Source organism: Aedes albopictus, chromosome 2, assembly GCF_035046485.1.
Source record: "Aedes albopictus strain Foshan chromosome 2, AalbF5, whole genome shotgun sequence".
In the NCBI taxonomy this organism is placed as follows: Eukaryota; Metazoa; Arthropoda; class Insecta; order Diptera; family Culicidae; genus Aedes; species Aedes albopictus.
The window spans coordinates 448780746-448803146 of record NC_085137.1 but is presented as its reverse complement, the minus strand read 5'-3'; the positions used below and the strand labels follow the sequence as shown (position 1 = coordinate 448803146).

Genomic DNA, 22401 nt, shown 5'->3' with positions numbered 1-22401 from the left:
ACTCCTGGAAGTATTGCCGATGGAACTGCTATAGAAACTGTTGGTGGAACTGCCACACAAATTCCGATGAATCTCATAGAGAAATTCTTTTTTTTTTTTTTATCTGTATTAACGAGATTTTTAGCCCTAGGCTAGTTCATCTCGGGACCCGCGCTTTACTTCCCTTCCGAAAGAAGAACTCACTATTTTGTGAGTTTGTCGGGAGTGGGATTCGATCCGAGAAATTCTTAGTAGAATGACTTATTATCGGTGGCACTCCTGAAAAATTTCTCAGTGGAACTCTTGCTGGAATACCCGGATAGGAAATCCCTGCAGATGTTCTGGAGAAGTTTCTGTTGGAACTTGGAACTATTGTAAACTTCCCAGTTAAACATCGAAAGAAAATCTCGCTGGACCTTACACAAAAAAAAATCCGGCGTAATCTATCAACTTCTTGAATCCGGTTAATATAAGTAGGGAAATTCTTTTACTTTCCAAACATAATTGGTGACACAAACGAACCCCGGTGGAACTGAGTGGAATTTGGCCTATTTTTAACGTTCCATAATTTTAGAACTTCTTGGATAGTTCCCAATAGAGCTACTAGAGCAATTAGCAGGAAACTTCTAAAAGAATTCATAGTAGAACTCCTGTAGAAATTCTTGGTGAAACTCTCATAGCAATTCCCTGTAGAGCTCATATGGGAAATCCCGATGGAATTCCCAAAAGAATTCCCGGAGGAACTTTCAGAGGAAATTTCCGGTGGAACTCTTGAACGAACTCATGGAAGATCTCCTGGAAGAAATGCCAGAGGAACTCCGGGAAGAAATTCAGCAGAAACTTTTGGAGGAATTTCTGGAGGAACTGGTGGAAAGAATTCCTGAAGGATTTCTGGAAGGAAATCTCGAAGGAACTCCTGGAGGCTTTCCTGGAAGAACTCCTGGAAGAATTCCCAGCGGAACTCCCGGAAGAATTCCCGAATAAAATCCTGCACGTAACTCCCGTAGGATTTTCCCCAGGGATCTCTGCAAGTATTCCCACAAGAATTCCCGGAGGAACTGCCGGAGGAACTTTACCAATTGGTAACGTCTTAAAGCCCTTCTACAGTATGCGGCAGGAAAAAATGCGAAAGTGTTTTTCAACTTCAAACCTCATTTTCGTCCATTTGACATTAACCAATCTATGTTTCAACGTTCCATGATCTATAATAGGCTAGTTTTCTGAAAAGTTAATTAAAAAAATTCCCATTTTGGTCACTAACCTTTACAGGGCGGCGCCTGAAGATGAAGACAACCAGAATTTTCAAACCGCAGAAAATCGCACAGGTCGCTAAATTTCGCATCTGATAAAACAAAATTTTTGATTTTCTCTACAATATCATCAAATATATGTACTTATTTCATCTGGTATGTGAAACTACATGGATCTGGATCAGTGTGGTCTGGTTGTTCATCGAATTTGAGCTAATTTTGTTACTGTTATAGTCATTTTGTTTAATGACCATTGGGCGCGCAGTTTATTGATATCCGTTTATTAGGCCTACATTATCACATGTTAAACATCAAATGCGTTCATTTTTATTTTTCAGTGCTGAAATATAGACATTGACTGATACACTGTCATGAAAAAATAGTCATATATATCCCACATTTAGCGTGTAATAGTGCCTTGAACTTTTCGCATTTTTTTCCTGCCGCACCCTGTAAGTCCACATAAAACTCTTTGACACGCCTCTGAAATCTCAATAAAGTTTACCTGAGAGCCTTTGAATTCCCGTAAAAACCATCAGCTCAGCTGAGACGCCTTGGTGTAATGGCTGCCATTACGGAAAAATCCTAATCCGTATTGGCAAGAGAATTGGTAATTTTGCATAACTTAACGTATCTCTAACTCAATTGCATTAGAAAATGTAAGTACTCAGAACAGTTTCGTGAGAATTACATTAAGAGTTCCTAGAATATATCTTGATGAAATCTTTCAGGAATACCATTAAGTTTTCAAATTCGTATACGACTCTAGGTTCTCATGAAAACTCGGGCCGCTTCTTCAGGTCCTTTATGAACATATCCACAGTTGTTATACGCCGGAACACTGTGTACTTGATTGAACCTTGGTGTACCTGTTTCATACAATGTAGTAATCCGACTTTTGAGCTGATCCAATGTGATGGATACGAGTGCTGACACTTGCCCGCCATCGCTGAATGTGATCTATTTACTCCAGCAAACATTTACTTTGCATATTAATTACCGGCAATGAGATTTCACTTTTCCCTTCGCACACAGTCAGGGCCACCACTTAGGATTGTTGTTGTAGCGCGTGCTATCGGCACGAACCGGATGGAAAGGGGGTCGAAATTTCAGTGAAATAATTAAATAACGGTGGGTTTTTGTTTTTCGCCGAATGATAAGGAGTGGCAATGTTGGCAGTGGTGGACGGAGAAGCATGGAGGTCCCCGAAACTAATCTGGAAAAAGGTTTCCGAATGTCGTTGGATTTTGTACGAAATTAATTTTATGTAAACTTGACGGCTTCGGTTCCCGGCTTGGAAATGCTTCGGGGAGCCGTGGTGACCGGCGTTGACGCAAAAGACTCAAAAAGTCACAGCTGACTCGTGTTTTGCGTAAGTTCATGGTTGAATGGTTGACGACGAGGGAAGGAGGGTAGGAATGTATTTAAATTTAGTTCATTCAGTTGTGTGTTTAATTTAGCGAACCTTTTCCTTGCTCCAGCCCAACCTCTTGGCTCCTCATCTGGAAACAGTTGGAACAGCAGAGGCAGTGCTGTGTGCATTTACATAGAAAATGTGTTTGCAGGATAAAATGTTGTACAAATCTTCTTTGGGATGGTGCCCCGGCTGCTCTTGGGATCTCCCAAGAGAATTTTATGTTCTGAATCGAGGGAAGGATCCAAGTTGGTGAAAGGATCTAAATTACTTTGCTTCTCTGTTCAATTTTTTCCATCATCAGAACGCAGCCGAATAGGTACCGGTGTGGTGTTCATAAAATGTAAATTTGTTTTGTTTCAGTTTGTTGGTCGGAGCAATATCCGGCGAAAGTCTAGTAGTTCGATTCTCAAGAAGTTGATTGGATGGGATGATGATGGTACAAGAAAAACCGAAACTCTCTACACACTGTTGGGGCGAGTAGCAAGCTAATTGTCAATTTGGTTCCAAAACTTTTCGTTCAACCCTCTGTTTGTAGTTAAACTGATATTGGACTGGATCAGTTGCAAAAGGGGTTCATGAGAAAATTCACTCCAAACAACTATATCCATTCAAACGTTAAGGCAAACGACGGAGGATGGAAAGTGAAAGCACAGCAAGATGTCGTTTGTTTGCTTGTAGTTTATGAGATTGCGTCGAAGTACCGGAGCTTACTACATGCTAACAGCACAAATGTTCGAATGGCTGTGGATTGGTCAATGTATGCAAATTAGCTTCTCCTGGAGGGAGGCTAAAGTAAACAAGTTACACGTATTTGGTTCTCCATGGGGATTGGAATCGATTGCTTCATTGGTCAACACTGTGATAAGCGTTTATGGACAAGGTTGCAAGATTATCAAGATAGCCGGAAAAATGACCTACTTCTATTCGAATTTTCTCAAGCAAAAATCTGGAAAACCATCAAACATATTGATCTGAAAATTTGTACTTATTGATGCCTTACTCATAGTCAGTGAACACTGAGTAGGGGGACTTCAGATTTATGCTCGAGAAAATGTAAGCAAAATGGCTCGTATAGAAGGAGAACAAATTGTGGATTGTGGAACAGTGTTGAAGCTATTCGTGAACCCATATATGTACCGCTGGCGGTAATATCCATTTGAAGTTTCCAAGTAACCAAATGGCGCTGGTATTTTTCTTGCGTGCTTATATAATACTGTTGTATAGCTTAGTTGCTTTTCATTGGAAGAGTAAGATGAACAATCTATTCTTCAGCTTGATTTTGAAATTTGTGGCTGAATACACTCCGACCTTATTTTACGTCCGTTTATTTCACGCCGGATTGGGTAACGTTCACTTTTTTAAGTCCAAAACTTAGATTAACGTCAATTTCAATCATTGCTCTAAACCCTTAATAATTTTCTAAATATACACATGTAATGTTTTGTAATGTTCGAAAGAACAACAAAGGCAAACCAGTGATAGCTTCTGATGTCATTATTTCTTATGAAAGATGGCAACACTGTTCAAATAGAATCATATATTGCTGAATATATACAAATGAATGTTTGCAATAGACTCTTCAGCATAATTTAAGTAGACGTCAAAAGCTGTTCATGGTGCATAGAATAAAACGATTTTTTATGCTGGCAACACTGCTTAACTGTAAATAAAAATGTGAATACAATATAATTCGCTACAATTGGGATTGTGTTCATGCTCATTGTAGTTTGAAGTAACGTAAAATAATATCAGGTGGTCATCTAGATTAACCTTAAGTACTTTTCTTTGTAAAATCTGTTCCTTCAAAATTATCTTTTCAACTGGCGACACTGCATAATGTTAAACATCGATCAACACGATTTTGAGATAATATATCGAATACGATTGTTCAGTTAAGATTGCGTAGAAGTCGAGTGGCATCTTTGGCGTCATTTTACAATACAGAAATCTTTGACGTCATTTAATAACACATCATTTTTGTAGTAGCTGGCAAAACTGGTCATGTGGATTCACATATAGCTCAATATCATAGATCCGGTGTGAGATAAGCCATTCGATGTTCGACAATGTTATTGTATAGCTCAAGTGCAGCACATTGTTTCACGTTTGTACTCAAAAAATATATTGTTGCTGGCAACACTGGTCATACAGATTCAGATATAGCTCATCATCTCTGATATGGTGTGAGATATGCAATTAGAATGTTCGACAATGTTATAGTGCACCTCAAGTGCAGTGCATTGTTCCACGTTGGGACACAAACAAATAAATTGTTGCTGGCAACACTGGTCATACAAATTCAAATTTAGCTCAATATCTCTTATATGGTGTGAGAGAGGTGATTCTAATGTTCGACAATGTTATAGTGCATCTCAAGTGCAGTTCATTGTTACACATTGCACAATGGGAAAAAATAGGTACAGAACGCGAATAAATTCAATATCTGTGCTCGGAGTGGATGGATTCGAATGAAATTTTGACACAAACTGCAAAAATCTCTACAGTTTCAGATAAGGAGGGTGTCATTCGCCACACGATGCTGGAAATCAGTGTATCGGGCCTGTTTTACCCCACTTTCTCTCATTTTCACCTTTTTGGAAAAATCTTGGAATGCAAAAAAAATATTTATTTAATTCGTGTTCGTGTCAAAACTTCCGTTGTATCGAATGGAGCTGATTTAGCTCACCGCACGGCATTAAAAATCTTCAAATAACCCCGATATCCCCTATTTTTTTAAAATTTTCACATGCATCTTCGCCCGGAGTGGAACGCAGTCGACAAGAGAAGGACCAATATTATGTCAAATTTCCGATACTACGGAAGTTTCTACACAAATACGAATTAAATAAGCCATTTATTTTGCACGCCAGTCGGGGATAGATGAGGATTTTCTCAAAAATGTGAGAGAGAGCGCGGGGTAAAACGATCTCAATACACTGATTTCCAGCATTGTGCGGCGGATGACACCCTCCTTATCTGAAACTATAGAGATTTTTGCAGTTTGTGTCGAAAAATTATTCAAATCCATCCACTCCGAGCAGAGATGTTGAATTTATCCGCGTTTTATACCTATTTTTTCCCACTGTGCATTGCGACACAAACATATATTATTGATGGCAACACTGGTCATACAAATTCAAATTCAGTTCAATATCTCTGATATGGTGTGAGAAAGGTGATTCGACTGTTCGACAATGTTATAGTGCACCTCAAGTGCAGTTTATTTTTACACATTGCGACACAAACAATATATTATTGATGGCAACACTGATCATACAAGTTCAAATTTAGCTCAATATCTCTGACATGGTGTGAAATAGACAATTCGAATGTTCGACAATGTTATAGTGCACACCAAATGCAGTATATTCTTCTACATTCCCAATTGGGACACAAAAAATATATTATTACTGGCAACACTGGACATACAGATATAAATTTAGCTTAATATCTCTGATGTGGAGTGAGATAGGTAATTAGATTGTTCGACAATGTTATAATGCACCTCAAGTGTAGTTCATTGTCACACCTTGCGACAAAAAAAAATGTTATTGCAAGCAACACTGGTCATGCCCCGAGCAGAAGGGAATAGCAACAGCATAATAAAATATGTTATTTTGGAGAAATAATTCAGTAACGGAAAAAGTTATTTCCATGTTATAAACATAACATATCATGTTATAAACTTATCTGTCATAAGCGGCAAAATAACAAAAATCAGAACAAAAAAAAGTTCCTGTAAGACCAGTTAAATAACACTTTTTGTTAGTTTCAATAACAACTTAATAGCGAATTTATAAAATATTTCAATAACAAATTTTGAAATGAATAAGTTATTTATAACAATCAGAAAACAAAATGACCTATATTATCAAAATCCCGCGCTACAGTGAAAGGAATAAAAATAAAATGTCTAAAAATAATCAAATTCTTCTTCTTGATGACTTCTTCTTATTGACTGAATTATTTTCTTACATATTTGTTCGAAATGTGTAGTTCATCCTGGAATTCCACCAGCTGATCCAAAACGTAAAATGGCTAACACTCTATTGCACTTTCTATATTCGTTCTCGTACCCAACTGGAACTGAATGAAAAAACAAATATACTTATCAAAGTGCTTATCAAACAAATGGCTGATAAGTTGGCTCTGTTACAGTTAGAATGTTATGTCAAAAAGAAAAGGGAACGCTGTGAACAACGTTAGTCTCGAATGGTGTAGATTTGATTGTAAGGCTTGTTATACATAGTTGTGCTATTAATGATCAAATGTTAATAACACAATAATAACTGAACTTGTGCTACAACAAAACATGTTACTGAAATATAATTTGATGAAAATATACCAATAGCACGATCATAACAAAATAAATATGTCGAACAAAACATGTTATGGAACGGTAATACCTCAATAAGTTAATAATAACATATCAAGATATAAAAACAGGTTTTGTGTTTCTTTTGTTATCATTTTGATATTCTCCTCTGCTCGGGGCAGATTTGCATAAAGCTCAATTTGTGTGACTCGTGGTCGTGGTCGTAGTCGCATCGTGCTGAGGAGCGCGAGTTCGGTTCCTGTCACAGCTGTCAGGAAAAGATTATGGACTGTGCCCGTTGTTTAGTTTTGTGCTTCCTTCAAAGAGCAAAAAAGCTCACTGGAAGCATTGAACGTGTCCGTGTCTGTTTTTCAATACAGGTCCGACTCGATTATCCAGATGACTCCAAAAAAAATCACCCCGGATAATCGATATTTACGGATAGGTATGATACAGATAATTGAATCGCGGATAATCGAGCTCCCGGATAATCGAGTCCGATCTGTATCTCAGATCCGGTATGAGATAGGCAAATCGAATGTGCGATATAGTTATAACACTGAAGGGAACCCCCAGAGAATTTTCGGGATGAATCTTTGGAGAAATTTCGGAAATAATCCTTGGAAATGGATTTTTGCTTGAATCACGGGAATCCCTTGGAGACACAAAAGAAGCACTCCTTGGAGGAACCCTAAAAAACATTTCTGGTGAATTCCCGATAAAATCTTTCTAGAATTCTCAAGAGAGGAAACCTTTAAATAATCCATGGAGGAATCTCAAAAATCTATCCTGAAAAATTAGATAATTTCCGGGAAGAATCATTGAAGAAATTCCGGGCAGAATACCTTGCAGGAATGCTGAGAGAGATCTAGATAATGCTCTGGAATTATCCCAAGCTATCCCAGGAGTAATCAATGAAAGAATTCTGAAAACAATTCCTGGAATATTACCCGAGAAATCCTTGAAATAGAGAAAAGTTGTGCCTCTAAAATGTGTATGCAAAATTTAAGTAAGATTTCATGACGTTTCTACTTAACTGATTTAAGAAAGGTGTTTCCAAGATTATTATATTATTGGGCGAATGACTTTCGGGTGTTTGTTACTTTCGGGCATTTGTCATTTAGGCATTTGGATTTCGGGAGAATGTGGCATAACCAATTGGTGATTCACCAGAATGTTCATGTCCTTCTGTGAACAACTTTGCTGAAGACGTCACTTTGGATCACGAGATAACGAAGTCTAAAACTTTACTTGAAAACTAGCGCCACCTAGAGGCAAAATCTCCAACTAATTGGTTGTCCTTCTGAAGAAGTCTAAAACTTTACTTTATGACTCGCGCGACCTAGCGGTGAAAGAACCAAATAATTTATAAATCGCCAGAACATTCTTGTCTTTCTGAACAACTTTGTCGAAGACGACACATTTGGATCCCGAGATAGAGAAGTTTAAAACTTTGCTTTATAACGAGCGCCACCTAGCGGTGTGATCACCAACCAACTGAAAAATCACCAGAATGTTCTTGTCCTTCTGAACAACTTTGCCGAAGACGACACATTTCTATCTGCTTTCGATCCCGAGATAGAGAAGCTGAAACTTTACTTGTGAACTAGCAACACCCCCAGTTAATGGACGGTCTTATGTAGATCTATCAGTGTTGCCATCTGCGGTCATAATTTCAAATAGTGAATGGCCACACGTGATAGCCCTTGGTCAGCACTCAAACTTAGCCGAACACATGGTGAAGGTAAACTAGCATCTAGTATGAATATTTCAATGGAAATTGGTAAGTGCTCTGATTTGTTTATGTCCAATTTGATTTACGTGTATCATTGTTAGTTGAGGTAAGAGTCCCAAAAAAGCATAATATTGATCTAATGGTCCAGTAAGTCTCAAGCAGTTGTCAAAAACTTATAAATCATTAACTGTGAAAAAAGTTAAACGAAGAATGAGAACAACAACTTATAACCACCACCACCAATGCCAGCAGACAGACAGCCACGTGGCGGCACGTCATCAACGTCGGGCACACAGTTTGATTAATTTATAGCGGGATACCCTCCAGCGTCGTCCCTTGGGATCACACCCCGCCACGTATTTCTCGTCGCCAAACCTCCTACTATGTAGGAAGAGCGGTGGGGCCAGACGGGAGGGAAATGATGAATTGAAATAGGCTCGTGAAAAAAAAAAAGAAACCAGGTCAACGCGTCTCGACGCCGCCGTCGGCCGTCGGTTTATCTTTTGGGTGGGAGTTGTGAGTGTACTTCGTCGAAGTTCAGGGGAACCGTTTTTCACGGCTCCCAAGTCATTTATCATCTCTCGTTGAGGGGGAGCACAGTGATAGTGCTAACACGTACGGGACGCTTACTGCCGGACGACTACCTCAACTTTAGCTCAAGTTTTCAGAAACATTTCGTGCATCGCAGTTTTCCGAAAATCCATCCCAGCATATCAACTTTAAAATCCCTTCACAATTGGTATGCGAAAGGGAAAACCTTCTTTTCCGTTTTTATCCCTTTGAATCCCGTTTCGTTCATTCCGCATTTTATCAGCTCTCCCTATCGTGTAGGTGGACCGAGCAGAAGCCGGTTGACTACTGCCTGTTGTTTGAGTTCTTTCTTCCGGAAAACTTATTGTTAAACATGTCGGGTGAACTGCCAAAGCTATCTTCATCTGTTTGGGAGCGAAGTTTTGATCCGAATTTCTATCAATCCTTTCTCGCTCTATGTTCGTCTTCCACTTAGAGCGGGTGGAATGTTTAAACGCACCATGACGAAGCAGGGAGCAGTTGGAATAGCAAGAGAACCTATCGTATCTGGGAGGATGAAGGAGAACTCAAAAAGCTGCTTTCGAAGGATTATCGTCATAGAATAAGAATTTCGATCGAAGGAATAGATGTTTGTACTGTATCAGTATTTGATAAGTATAGAAAATACAAAATCCTGAAATTATACTACACATTTTTTATGCCTTAACTACCAAATTTTTAAACAATTAAAATTCTTGTTTTTTTAATAGTTTTTTTTGTGGTTATTAATAGTCAAGACGACCCAATTGAGACAAAGCCTGTTTCGCAAGAGCTATTCTTTGTTAGTTGATTATTCTTGTTTTCATTTATCGTGTGACAGGTACTTCTCGGGAACATTCTTTGGAGAAACGAATATATTGACAAGTGCTAGTGAAATTCCTCGTTAAATTTTTAGAGTAAATTTCCTGCCGAAATTCACTGGAAAACTCCCAAAGAAATGTTGAAATGATTTGATATTCATGCAGACAACAAAAACACGTGTTTGATTAATAAAGTGATATTGAAATTGCGAAAAGAAATCTCCGGTGGGAAGCAAACACACGACTCCCGCGGATAGCGAGAAGTGTTTTTCTAGCCGGGCCCGTGGCGCAGTTGGTCACACCTTTGCTTCATAAGCAGATGGTCATGGGTTCGATCCCAACCCCGGCACTTTCGTCAGTTGTTTTTTTTTTTCCTGAGAGCAGCTGATGCTGACGCTGAGCCCATGGCTCAAACGGACCCGGATACATGGACATCGGCGAATGGCACCTCATAATGGACCCCCAATCGGACTGGAAAAAGGAAAATCCAACAGCCACACATCAACAGCCTCGTGCTCATCATTCTACCATGATAGGGTACAAAATGAAAACAGCGCAACGGCAAACAGTTCGATAGAGTTGAATTAGAATAAAATACATTTAGCCGCTGTACAAACTACAAAGTGTTAGTACAGCTTCCAATTGGAATCGCTCACGCAGTGCCCTAGCGGACAAAAGAGCTGTAAATTAGGTTAAATGATTGAAGAATAAAAAAGTGCGTTTGTACTTCTCCAAAGGAATTGCTTGAAGAATTCCTTGTAGAATTCATTAATGAATTCCTCGAGGAATCGATGGACGTATACTAGGAGGAACTCACGAAGAACGTTTTTGAAAAAATGCTTAAATCAGATTTAATGAAAAATATAAATAAGTTTTTCGGGGAGTTTCTGGGAAAAATTCTGGAGTAATCCTTTTTTTTTGTTCCTCACTGAACATGAAGTCACTGCGTTTAATTCCTTAGTAATACCCGTTAAATCTCACAATTTTTTTTTGGAAAATTCCTTAACAAAATCTTGTCGAAATCTTTTTACCATTAGAATGTTCAACTGTTGTTAGAAACTGTTTCGTGGTGGCTCCTCCTCAGTGTTAACTGAATGAAATCACTGTTATTTTATTTTTCGGCCCATTTGAGACCTTCTTCAGGGACTCAATAGTTACAGTGTTCTCGTCCAGTGCTGTTTGGTGGAATCTGTTACTGTCGTTTGGATGAAAATTTTAGTAGGTTCTATCGGTTCTAGGCGATAACACTGTAACTTTTGAGTCCCTGAAGAGAAGGCTCAAACGCTTCGGAATGCTGGACAAAATAAAATAACAATGCTTTAATTTCGTCAGGAGTGAGAAGCCACCACGCAATGAAATCCTTTGATTAAATCCTGCATGAGTTACCAAAGTAGTTCATGGAACGACTACCGATTTTAAAGAATTTCGGAAATAAGTGAATTTTCTGAAGAATCCCTGTTGGGCGGTAATGTACGAAGGATTAATTTTGTCAATTTATTGGTGCGAAAAAATTACAAAATTCCTAATAAAGAAGAAAATTTTAGTATGTTGCAGTCAGTGGTATCATTAGGGTCTTACTTGTAGTGCTTCGCTACCGCACAACCTTTTCCGCTATCCTTGACTACACATCTGGTTGGTCCTGTTTAAACATAGTTTTAGTTTAGACATACATTTTGGGCATGTTTCGATTATGTGGGCTCACCTTGTAGCTCAAATAGGATTCAAATCTTGATTTAAACGGTGTTATGTCCTACTTATTTGTTTGTTTGACATAATTCATAAGTTTCTGCTTTAAAAGAGGACGAATATTTAGAAATAAGCTTGAAATTTAAGAAGGTTTGCTCACCCTAACTTCTAATGGCGAAAAAACAACGAATTCAGTTTTATACAATCTTGAGCGAGATCTTAATTAATTGTAGGTTAGCAAATAATAATTCTGCAATTGGAAAAAAGATTATAGATCTCGATTTACGCTTTTACAATAGCGTACTTGCATGTAAATAACAGTTCAATTAGTTCGTAGCACTAGGTCCTTAGTTGATGTAAATAGTAGTTCGTAACACTAGGTAGAAGTTCATATAATAGTAGGTTTAAGTTCATGTATGCACTAGGTCTTAAGTTCATATAAATAGTAGCTTTAAGTACAAACAATCATATTTCATCGTAATTTTAAGTTTCACCACTAAACTGCATTTCAGTATCTTCACTTTTGCAGCTTTTCCTCTCATCTATTGATCTAGCCGCCGGTGAAGTTTCTCCTGACCTTGATCTGCGAAACAATCCTTTTGTTGAACAATAGGTGTGGTCTCGCCTGTCATGTCTACTCGTGGGGAATGTGGAGATCGACGGGCTGTCGACGTAGCGGTATCAACAGCCTCCCCCAGAATGCGCTTCTGGTCTACCGGATGCGTATTACCTCCAACGTCTACGTCAAGCACGGCGAGCTTCACCGCAGGTCGTTCATAGATTCCGTTGGCTGTCTGTACCGCAGCACTTCTTACACGTCCGTCTGAACTCTTTTTGATGCCAATTACCCGGCCCTTAGGCCAACAGTTCCGAGAAAGCTTTGGATCCACTATGATGACTATGTCGTTGATCTTGATTGGCTGTGATTCCGTTAACCATTTAGTTCTGCGAGTTATCGTTGGGAGGTAATCTTGTAGCCAACGCTCCCAGAAACGATTGGCTAAAACTTGAGAGTAGTGTGCGCTGTTCCTCAAAATTGTGGGAGTGTCGTCGAACTTGACCCACGATCTCATTCCATTGCTTGATCCCAGTAGGAAGTGGTTAGGGGTTAATGCTGGTGATAAATCGCTGTCAATGGGAATGGAGGTCAACGGTCGAGAATTAACGATATTCTCCACCTCCAGCAACAAATTTTCTAGAACCTCGTGCGACAAACTTCCGGTTGGTTTGATTCTGTCGAGGTTTTGTTTGACAGTGCGGACCAAGCGTTCCCACTCACCACCCATGTGTGGTGACGCAGGAGGGATAAATTTCCAGGTAGTATAGGGCGTGATAAACTCCTTGGCCAAAGTCTCGTTGTCTAGGTTTTTCATGGCCACTTCTAATTCTTTGCTGGCTCCCTGGAAATTCGTGCCTCGATCACTGTATATAACGGCAGGGATACCCCTCCTAGCCATAACGTTTCTTATTGCCATGATGTCATGGAGTGAACAATTTGGAGATGAATAGCTCGTGTGGTAAGGCAGGTTGCTAAGAGAACCCACCGCTTTTCTGATCTGCGGCCCACACTGACTGAAACTGGTCCGAAGTAGTCCACCCCCATGTGAGTGAATGGACGGGAGTAAGCGGCAAGACGAGCCAAAGGTAGATCACTCATAATAGGTGGAATTGGTCGTGCTCGATCATTTTTGCATTGCTGACAATCTCGGCGCACCCTGTTGAGGGTTGCCTTCAAACGTGATATAGAGTACCGTTGTCGTAGCTCATTGAGAACTGTGTTATGGTTTTGGTGGTGATACATCCGATGGTAATGTCCAACTATGAGTCGGGTGATCTGGTGATTTCTCGGAAGAATGATTGGGTTTACAGCCTCCGGGCCAACAAATGGACAAGCTCCTGTTCTGCCCCGCATACGGAGAACATCATGATCATCGAGGAATGGGCAAAGATGGTATATTGAGCTACTCTTTGGAATAAGTATATCATATCCATTCGACACGCGTTTATTGGTTAGAACTGCTATTTCATCCGCGTATGAGCAACACTGTGCGGTACGGTACAAATATCTTTCGGCTCGTGCTAACTCGGATGACTTCAGAATTCCGATGATCCGCTGTTGACGAGTAGAAACTATAACGTTGTTAATGAAGCGAAACACGTAGGCGACCCGTCTTACAAGTGGTGTCCACTGAGAGAAGTTTTGTGGGTCTATTACAGGATCCGGCATTACCACATGAACGAGTAAATGTGGACGAAGTTCTTCATTGGTGACTTCACAAACTGTACTTTTCCTCGGCCATTGATTGGTTGGCTTACTCAAGAATTCAGGCCCTGTGAACCATCGACTAGTCTTTCTCATATCAGGAATTCGTTTCCACTTCGTTCCCTCATCTGCTACGTTGAATTGGGTCCGCAGCCATTGCCATTCGTGTACCTCGGTGGTGTCAAGTATCTCGCTTACCCGAAAGGCCACAAATTGACTGTATCGACGATGATCGCTATTGAGCCAACTAATTACGTCGCTGGAATCCGTCCAGAAAAAGCGTTTGTTAACCTTTACTGTCAGGGATTTGAGTACACTGTTTGCAAATCTGGAGCCAATAACACATGCTTGAAGTTCGGAGCGAGGAATGGATAAAAACTTCAACGGAGCAACTCTTGTTTTAGAACCAACCAATGAAGTCTCGATCATATCGCCTTGTTCAAATCTAAGGTATACGACTGCTGCGAACCCATTTTCACTCGCATCGACGAATATATGCATTTGTACCTCGGTTGCATCGCCAAGCGATATCGTAGATCTATAGCATCGTGGAACTTCTACATTTTCAACCTCAGGCAGTACTTTTAGCCATTGCAGCCACCTTTCGAATTGAGCGTCTCCGATTGTATCATCCCAGGCTACAGACGTTCTCCAGATCTCTTGTAGTATCACTTTGAGGAACATCAAAAAGTGACCGATGAACCCTAAGGGGTCAAAAATCATCATCAAAGTCCGCAGCACCTCTCGTTTGGTCGGCTTTCGTGCTCCTGAGATCAATTCAGGGTCGTATCGTGAAGATACCTTGAAGGTGAAGCAATCAGTGGTTGTATTCCACCATAATCCGAGCACCTTTTCAGTGGCACCAGCTTCAGTTATGGTGAGATCTTTTTCTTCCGTTGTAGGTTCGTCTAGGGCATCCAGAAGAGATGGACAGTTCGAGATCCAGTTCCTCATTTCAAAACCGGCGGTCGCGTGAATTGTTTTGACGTTGTTAGCTAAATCTACAGCTTCTTGCTCCGTTTCAACACTAGCGAGCATATCATCGACGTAATGTTGATCGATTATAGCCCTAACTGCTTTGGGATGCTCCAGTTCGAATTGTTTAGCGTTAACGTTCTTAACATATTGGGCGATGCTGGGAGCACACGAAACTCCAAATGGCAAGACAGACATTTCGAACACTTGCGGACTCCTATCAAAGTCGTCCTTCCAGAAAAAGCGCAGTCGCGTGTCATTCTTTAGCAAAATCTGCAAATACATTTCCCGAATATCTCCACAAATTCCAATACGGAATTCGCGGAACTGAACGAGTACTGAAAGGAGCGAGGTCAAGAGATCGGGACCCTTTAGTAGAAGAGAATTGAGGGATATTCCATATGCGCTAGCTGCTGCATCCCAAACCAGTCTAACTTTGTCCGGCTTGTTGGGGTTGACGACTGGAAAAACTGGTAAGTACCACTCTCGCGTTGGACGATGTTTGAGCTCTGGTTCCGTTAGTTTTCGCACGTATCCTTTGGACACATATTCCCTCATTTTTTGCTGCACGGTTTCCGAAAATTGCGTGTCCCGATTCATTCGTCTATCTAGACATAGCCACCGCTTGTATGCCATCTCTTTACTGTTTGGAAGACGGACATCGTCATATTTCCAAAGTAGTCCGGATTCATATCGTCCTGCTTTAGGTATGGTTTGCTTTTCCAGGAGTTGCATGGCTCGTTGTTCTTCTGCCGACTGGAGAATCCTATCTGGTTTTGAAATTCCCAAACTGTCAAGGTCAAAATAACGTTTCATCGCGAGATGCATGTCCTCATCGGTTTTTAAATTGCAATCACACACCTTGATGGTATGTACATTGACAAAGCTTGTACTGCGTCCTTTTTGAGAAGAAGTGCCGTAGATGATCCATCCCAATTGTGTTTTCACCGCGATTGGTTCGTGTGGTCTTCCTTCTCGGCTTTTAAGAACGTGGCCGAGAAACGCATTATCCAACCCAATGAGAATCCGGGGACACACGTTGATGTAGGATTCTACTGGTAATCCGTCAAGGTAACTGAATTGTTCTTTTAATTCCGAGAACACCATAGTCTGGGGTCGTAGCTGTAGGTCTTGGATGGTTTGCACATTCTTCATCTGGTGGCGTCTGGAATCGAATCCTATTGCGGATATTTCCACATCAACCTTTTGAGACTTGTCCTCCACTCGATTGGTTCCTCCTGTCCATTTGAGACATAGCGATGATCTGGGGCCTCGGATTCCTAACTCTTCGGCAAGACTGTGTTCCATTAGGGTTAATTCTGAACCGTCATCTATGAACGCGTAGGTGCGTATTACCTTTGACGGTCCATGAATCAAGACTGGTACAATTCGAAACAATATCTCGCTGGTTTGAGTCATGTGGATATTGCAGCTTCCAATAGAATCCGCAGTTGATTCGTTTGTGACGAGCGATCTTTCATTGTGCAACATTGGATGATGTAGAAAGGTACATCCCTTAATGCCGCAAGGCTTTTGTTGGCGGCACGATCCATTGTGCTTACGTAAGCATTTCCGACACAGCTTCGCTTCTCGCACTACGTCCCACTTAGCGTCCAGGGTAAGCTCAGAGAATCGTTTGCACTTGGATATTGATTGGCAGTTGCTTCTGCAAACGATACACTCTGGTAGGTCTTTAGAGTAAGACCGTTGCGCGACTGATTCGTTCATTTGTACTGGTGACTGATTTGCGGAATCAGCGTCAGAATGCACATTTACAAACCCGTCATTTTTAGTCCAACGACTCCTGACTGTGTTGCTTGACGTTTGCATCACGCTACTGGCATCTTCTGCGATTGCATATAACCAAGTACTGAAGTCCATCAAATTTGGAGCAGGGTTGTTCCTGGAGTGCTTGGCCCAATCCAATTTCAAACCGGGGGGAAGCCGATCAATGAGTTCAAACTTCAACGATGCATTATATACAAAATCTTGAACTCCGCATGCTTCAATAGTTGCAACCAGATTTTCTATGGTTAAAGCGAAGTTGATCAAGCTGTCAAGTCTCTCCACTTGAGGTGCAGGCAACGATCTGATCTTCTTAATCGAAGCGTGCACAATAGCTTCGGGCCTGCCGTATATCATTTTCAAGGTAGACATCACACCGGCTACGTTTGTCGGATGAAGGAGTCGACATCGTACAGCTTCCAGAGCTTTACCTTTCAAGCTCTTTCGTAAGCGAAGCATGTTTTCCTCGCTTGTGAAACCACACATTTGTGTCGAAGAGTTGTACGTCGAATAAAACAGAGGCCAATCCTCAGAATTTCCGCTAAATTCTGGAAGCTCTTTAGGCACAACTTGACGCGCCGCTAGTTGGCTCCGGTTTAGAAGGCAGATATAATCCTCGCCGATTGGTTGTCCTGGTTCTGAACTGGTGATCAATGAAGGGAAATATTCTCGCTGAGTATTAGTTCCACGTACGGGATCCGACCCTGAGTTCATGCTCTGCAGATTTCTTGTCTCCGACTGTACAGGCTGCCGAAAATGAACCTTCGCAGCAGTTGGTGGCGCTGGAGGATGCTCCACCGCTCCTAACGGGTAGGAGTGTACTCGTGACGAATCGGGTCGGGACATACTGAAAGTTTCAGTCATTCGACCGGATCGAACATATATACCACGTGCCGCTGTCGAATTTACACTTGGGGCTTCGTGGTTGAGTTGACTCCGTGGCGTAGAGCGTTGATTAGGTGCGAAACCATGAAGCGTTTCCTGTCCTTTTCTGCCAGCATACGGATCCAGGCGAGTATCCTCTTCGACGAGTCCTGAGTCATCTTCACCGCATTGCTCCGTCTCTCGTAACCAGCCGCGAACCTTGACTATTTCATTGGATCCCATAGAATCTTCGCTGGCTATCGTTTGAACGTCATCATCTTCCTCGTCCAATATGCGATATTTTTCTTCTAGAAACCTTTTCTCAAGCGATAAAGCGTGCATCAGATGCTTTAATTGTTCTGTGATACGAGCACGGTATGAGGCGTCGGCATCATGCTACTGCAAGAACAAGGCTATCTTGGATTATTCGTATCCTGTATCATTTATCGCTTGAAGCGATTTTCTGCCATCCTTGAGCTGCTTCAATTCTTCCAGCTTCTGCAACCGTCGATCGATTCTTCGCTGTTCACTCCGTTTGCTGCTCGTTTTTCCAGTGGACCTCTTCGAGCTTAACTGATGGGCCGGTGGGTCTTCCGCTGCCATCACAGGGGGCATGGACGTCTCGTACAGTGGCCCTCTCACGTCCGCACACGCAGGGCAGGCCCAGCTGTAGTTAGCTATTCCGCCGGTAACATCCACGCACGAAAAGTGGAACCACAGATTCAGTGCCAGATTTAGGCTTCGGGAGGCCCGGGGCAAACCGTATAAAGTGGGCCCCCAAAACAAGATGTTTAATATGTAAACCGCACATTGACGTTTTCTTTTCAATGTTGTTTATTATTCGTTAGTTATTATTTATTTAACGAATTTTTCATTTATTTTTCAATTTTTTATGATGAAATATTAAGGTGAAACATCAAGAAATCCCATTGCATTGCCAAGCCGCACTTGTTTATGCTGGCTTTGCTCAATTGCAAAAAGAGGCAGCTTTTCCAAATCCAGCGCATTTGTTTTCGATTTTTTGAGATTGGTGCTCTTGAAATCGTGAGTAGGGGCCCAAGTCGGCCATTATGGCAGCCATATTTGTATTCTCTGATGTTTCTCCTTTAAAACCTTCAATTGCAATTCTCCAAAATATCGACCGAATATTTAAATAATATAAAAAAAATGTTACGAACATGCATTCTAATATTTATGCTAAAATGTCAAGATTTCGCATACAGGTGTTTACATTGTAACTTTCATTTTAATTTAAAAGATTTATAAAAAAATTACAAATTACCGTTCGAATTGCAAAATTCTACGAGCGAAAAAAGTCAGTACTCTAGGGGGCAACCCCGATCAGAAAGGCATAACAAAAATGTAACAAAATTATATCAACGGTTGATAGATATATCACCGTTTGTTATATTTAGATATATTTGACAAAAATGATTTGAAACCCTGATTTAATTATATCAGAATTATAACAAGGTTAGTTATAATACAAATAAATTTATTTGGATCATCTTTATATGAACATTATAACAAACTCAGTTATAGTTTTGAAAATGCAGTTTATGTCAAATGAACATTTTACAGGTGGTGTTTGGTACGCAGTTACGCCGCTGTGCGGTGCTACTGTGCTTGTAAAATACAGTAGTTTTAACAAGTTTGAATCATGATCCAGACCTTTAAGGGTCTGTTCCAAATCGCGAGTTAAGATTAATTTTTACTTAAATTTGACAGTTCGACACTAAAACTAAAACTAAAAACTAAAAAAGAAATAAGTATCCCAACAGTTGTCATTGTAGGTGAGCCTGAGCCACACTAGAGAATCTAGTCAAATTGAATGCCCAACGTATGCCGTGATTTAACCCACTTAAGATGTTAGATTTTTCAAACCACGATGGCGCAGTGAACGTTCATATTGACCCCAAAATCCTACTAGGGTTGATGCAACTCTCAAACGGTCATATGAAGCTATGATAAGTGAGGCAACAAAATGGATATGAAAAGGATGACTTTCATTGAAACTGTTAACATTCCTGAAGTAAGTTTTAAGTTTCACAATCCTCCATAGGTTTTGCAGTTTGTAGTCCCATTCAAGATTATTTTTAATAAATTATTCTGAAATTAGAAGTTTTATCATTGTTATTGAATTAACATGATACAACTGGATCAATTAGCAAATTAAAAACACCTTAGTTTTTGAAGAATTGATTGAGAACAAATTATTTGTGGAGCTTTGAAATTTATATTCAATTTCGTCACATCATGTCGTTAGTCACGTTTCATTACCATGCAATTCGTTCATAATAATTCCGTAGAAATACAACTTCTTATCATCTGCAAACATGTGGATACACCCGATTCTTTGTTTGCACGGGTCTGGTTTTTGGTATAACTCATTTTTTAACCGATACTCATGAAATTTTGTACACATGTAGACACCAATATTACTATCCGTGTACAGAATTACATGAGAATCGGTCAAAAATTGACTGGTCCTGAAACCAATCCTTGTGGCACTCGCGATGGAATACCAATCGGACTTCAATGATTTCCTTTAACTTCCACAATTTGAAAGCGGTTATTCAAATAGGATTTACTCAATGAAACAGAATCTCAACTGAAATCAAATAAGTGTAATAATCTGTGCAGTAGTTCAAAATGAGAAACTCTGTTAAAGCTTTTCAAAAACCAATCAATAGCAGAAGGCTATTTTTTAACCAAAATGTTGATGGACATCGTCATGCATTTTGAGCAAATTTCGAAGCAGATACCGAATAGGTGCTTTCGACTAGTGGGGGAATTGCTTGTTTAACTGCTGAAAATAAAAACATTATTTAAGATCACGAGGCAAAGCGAACGAAGAATTGCTTTAGTATGTTAATTTTTGTGTTGTATCATGTATGTAAGGTTAAATATGTGCTTTAAACACTTATTTTTTATTTTACAAATCTGACAATCTCCAGAAATGCACACTAACGCAACGAAGCGGTGACATTTCCAATCACAAGACTACTGCATAACGTTGCCATAGGCATCAGGAACTTCCTTGTTGGTGAGGAACATTAGATAATTATTTAATAACACATGTCAAAATGTTCTAATTCATAGGTTCCCAAACTTTTCGGATGCGCGACCCCCTTTCGCCAGCAGACGTACTTTTCGTGACCCACCATAATAATTCCCTCATTTGTTGTCTGTTACAGTAAAATATTCAACTGTCCCTCGCGACCCCCTGGATGAAGGCTGGCGACCCCCCTGGGGGGTCGCGTCCCACAGTTTGGGAAACTATGTTCTAATTTAATTACTCGCTTGCACCAGCAGAAGGTGAAATACCACAATTTTCACTGTTTAAGAGCCATTAACTATTTCTACAACTTTGATTAAGATACGACACCTGTTTCTTGTCTGAATCATGAGATAAAGCCAAAATGCTGAGTAAATTCTTTAGTTACAATTATAACTAAATTATATCCACTTTTGTTATAATATCCTAAGATGACGTCATTGCGATCAATTGTATCAAGAACACTTTTATGTGACTTCATATTTTCTCTCCCATGTACGTTGGACAAATGAGTCTATTTATAAACCAGCCGCCAAAACGAAGAACCACTTGATCATATACCACCCTGCACTTCAAGTGATGAAATAGCCTCATTGATAAAGGCGCCGGATTTCAGATGGAGGGTGGCGTCCTTGGTTCAATTCCCGTCTGGGTGAGGGTTTTTTATATACTACGCGGGGCAAGTTTTTTATACAAAAAACTTTTCGCTAAAAATAAATAACACTCTAAATAAAAATTACCCAAAAAATGAGTTAGAATTTACCCAACTCAATTTTTACCCAATATATTTATATCTGATTTATAACAAAATGTGTTATAATTTTTTGATCATTCCAATATTTATTATAACTCACGATGTTATAAATTTGTTAAAATTGTATCAACACCTGTTATAATTATGTTATGGCTAGAGCAAGTTTAGTTATATTTTTTGTTATTTTAACACCTAACCGGCGAATTTTATAACTCATTTTGTTATGAAAAATCTTTGAAATAAATAACTCAATCGGTTATAATTTTGTTATGCCTTTCTGATCGGGACTGCAGCAATAACACTTTAAAAACCTTGTTCTGAGATGTTTTTATAAACTAGGTTTCCAAAACTGCCCCGAATTTCTCGAATTTCTCCAGGAATCGTTATCTACTCTTTCCCTTGTTAACATCTGACCTCAACAAACTGATGCAGATGGGTATTAAGCAGTTATTTGAAAGATACGCTGTTTTGTTGTAATGTTAAGTCCTAAAACAGTTTTTCAATTGAATTCAACAAGAACTGCATGGGGTTTTCTAGAAACTCTCGTATAACAAAATAAAAAAAATACTTCATTTTACCTGATTATTGAATATTGTTATACCTATCTAGCTATGAATTTGCTACAACCATTTAAAGCATTTAAACCGATCCCTCAAATAGTCACACTGGGAAATACACTTCAATCCTACGGTTGAATTGCTTAGCAATTAAAATAATGTTTGTTTAACTTAAACGAAAGGGCAGCAAATTTTAGCACCAAAAATTGAGAAACTTAGGATTTTGATGTGAAGAAATAAAAAATTATGAAACTTTGGACCTTCAAGTGAAAATTCAGATATGAAATAATCTGGATACCCTTAAAGAACTCAATTATTATAACTACTCTAGGACATGTATAAAATATAATCGTCTCTTGAAGTGCATTTTATGTTTTGATGAAGAAAATATAT

General features: G+C 39.8%; 2 protein-coding genes across 4 annotated transcripts in view; both read right to left on the bottom strand.

The window, feature by feature from the left end:
* The window catches only part of LOC109419659 (homeobox protein PKNOX2), a 278138-nt gene that overhangs the window by 152336 nt on the left and 103401 nt on the right, over positions 1-22401 (bottom strand). The gene's annotated exons all lie outside the window — the stretch shown is intronic.
* Positions 13218-17981, bottom strand: LOC134286919 (uncharacterized). Its single transcript, XM_062848616.1, has 2 exons — positions 13929-17981; positions 13218-13865 (listed from the first exon to the last, which is right to left on the bottom strand). Exons 1-2 carry the CDS (start codon positions 17979-17981, stop codon positions 13218-13220), a joined length of 4701 nt encoding a protein of 1566 aa, XP_062704600.1.

Coding starts and splice junctions, on each gene's coding strand:
- LOC134286919 (XM_062848616.1), bottom strand. CDS start 17,981: ATGCACGCTTTATCGCTTGAGAAAAGGTTTCTAGAAGAAAAATATCGC. Junction 13,866..13,928: donor TCTCTCAGTGGACACCACTT/GTAAGACGGGTC, acceptor ACTCGTCAACAG/CGGATCATCGGAATTCTGAA.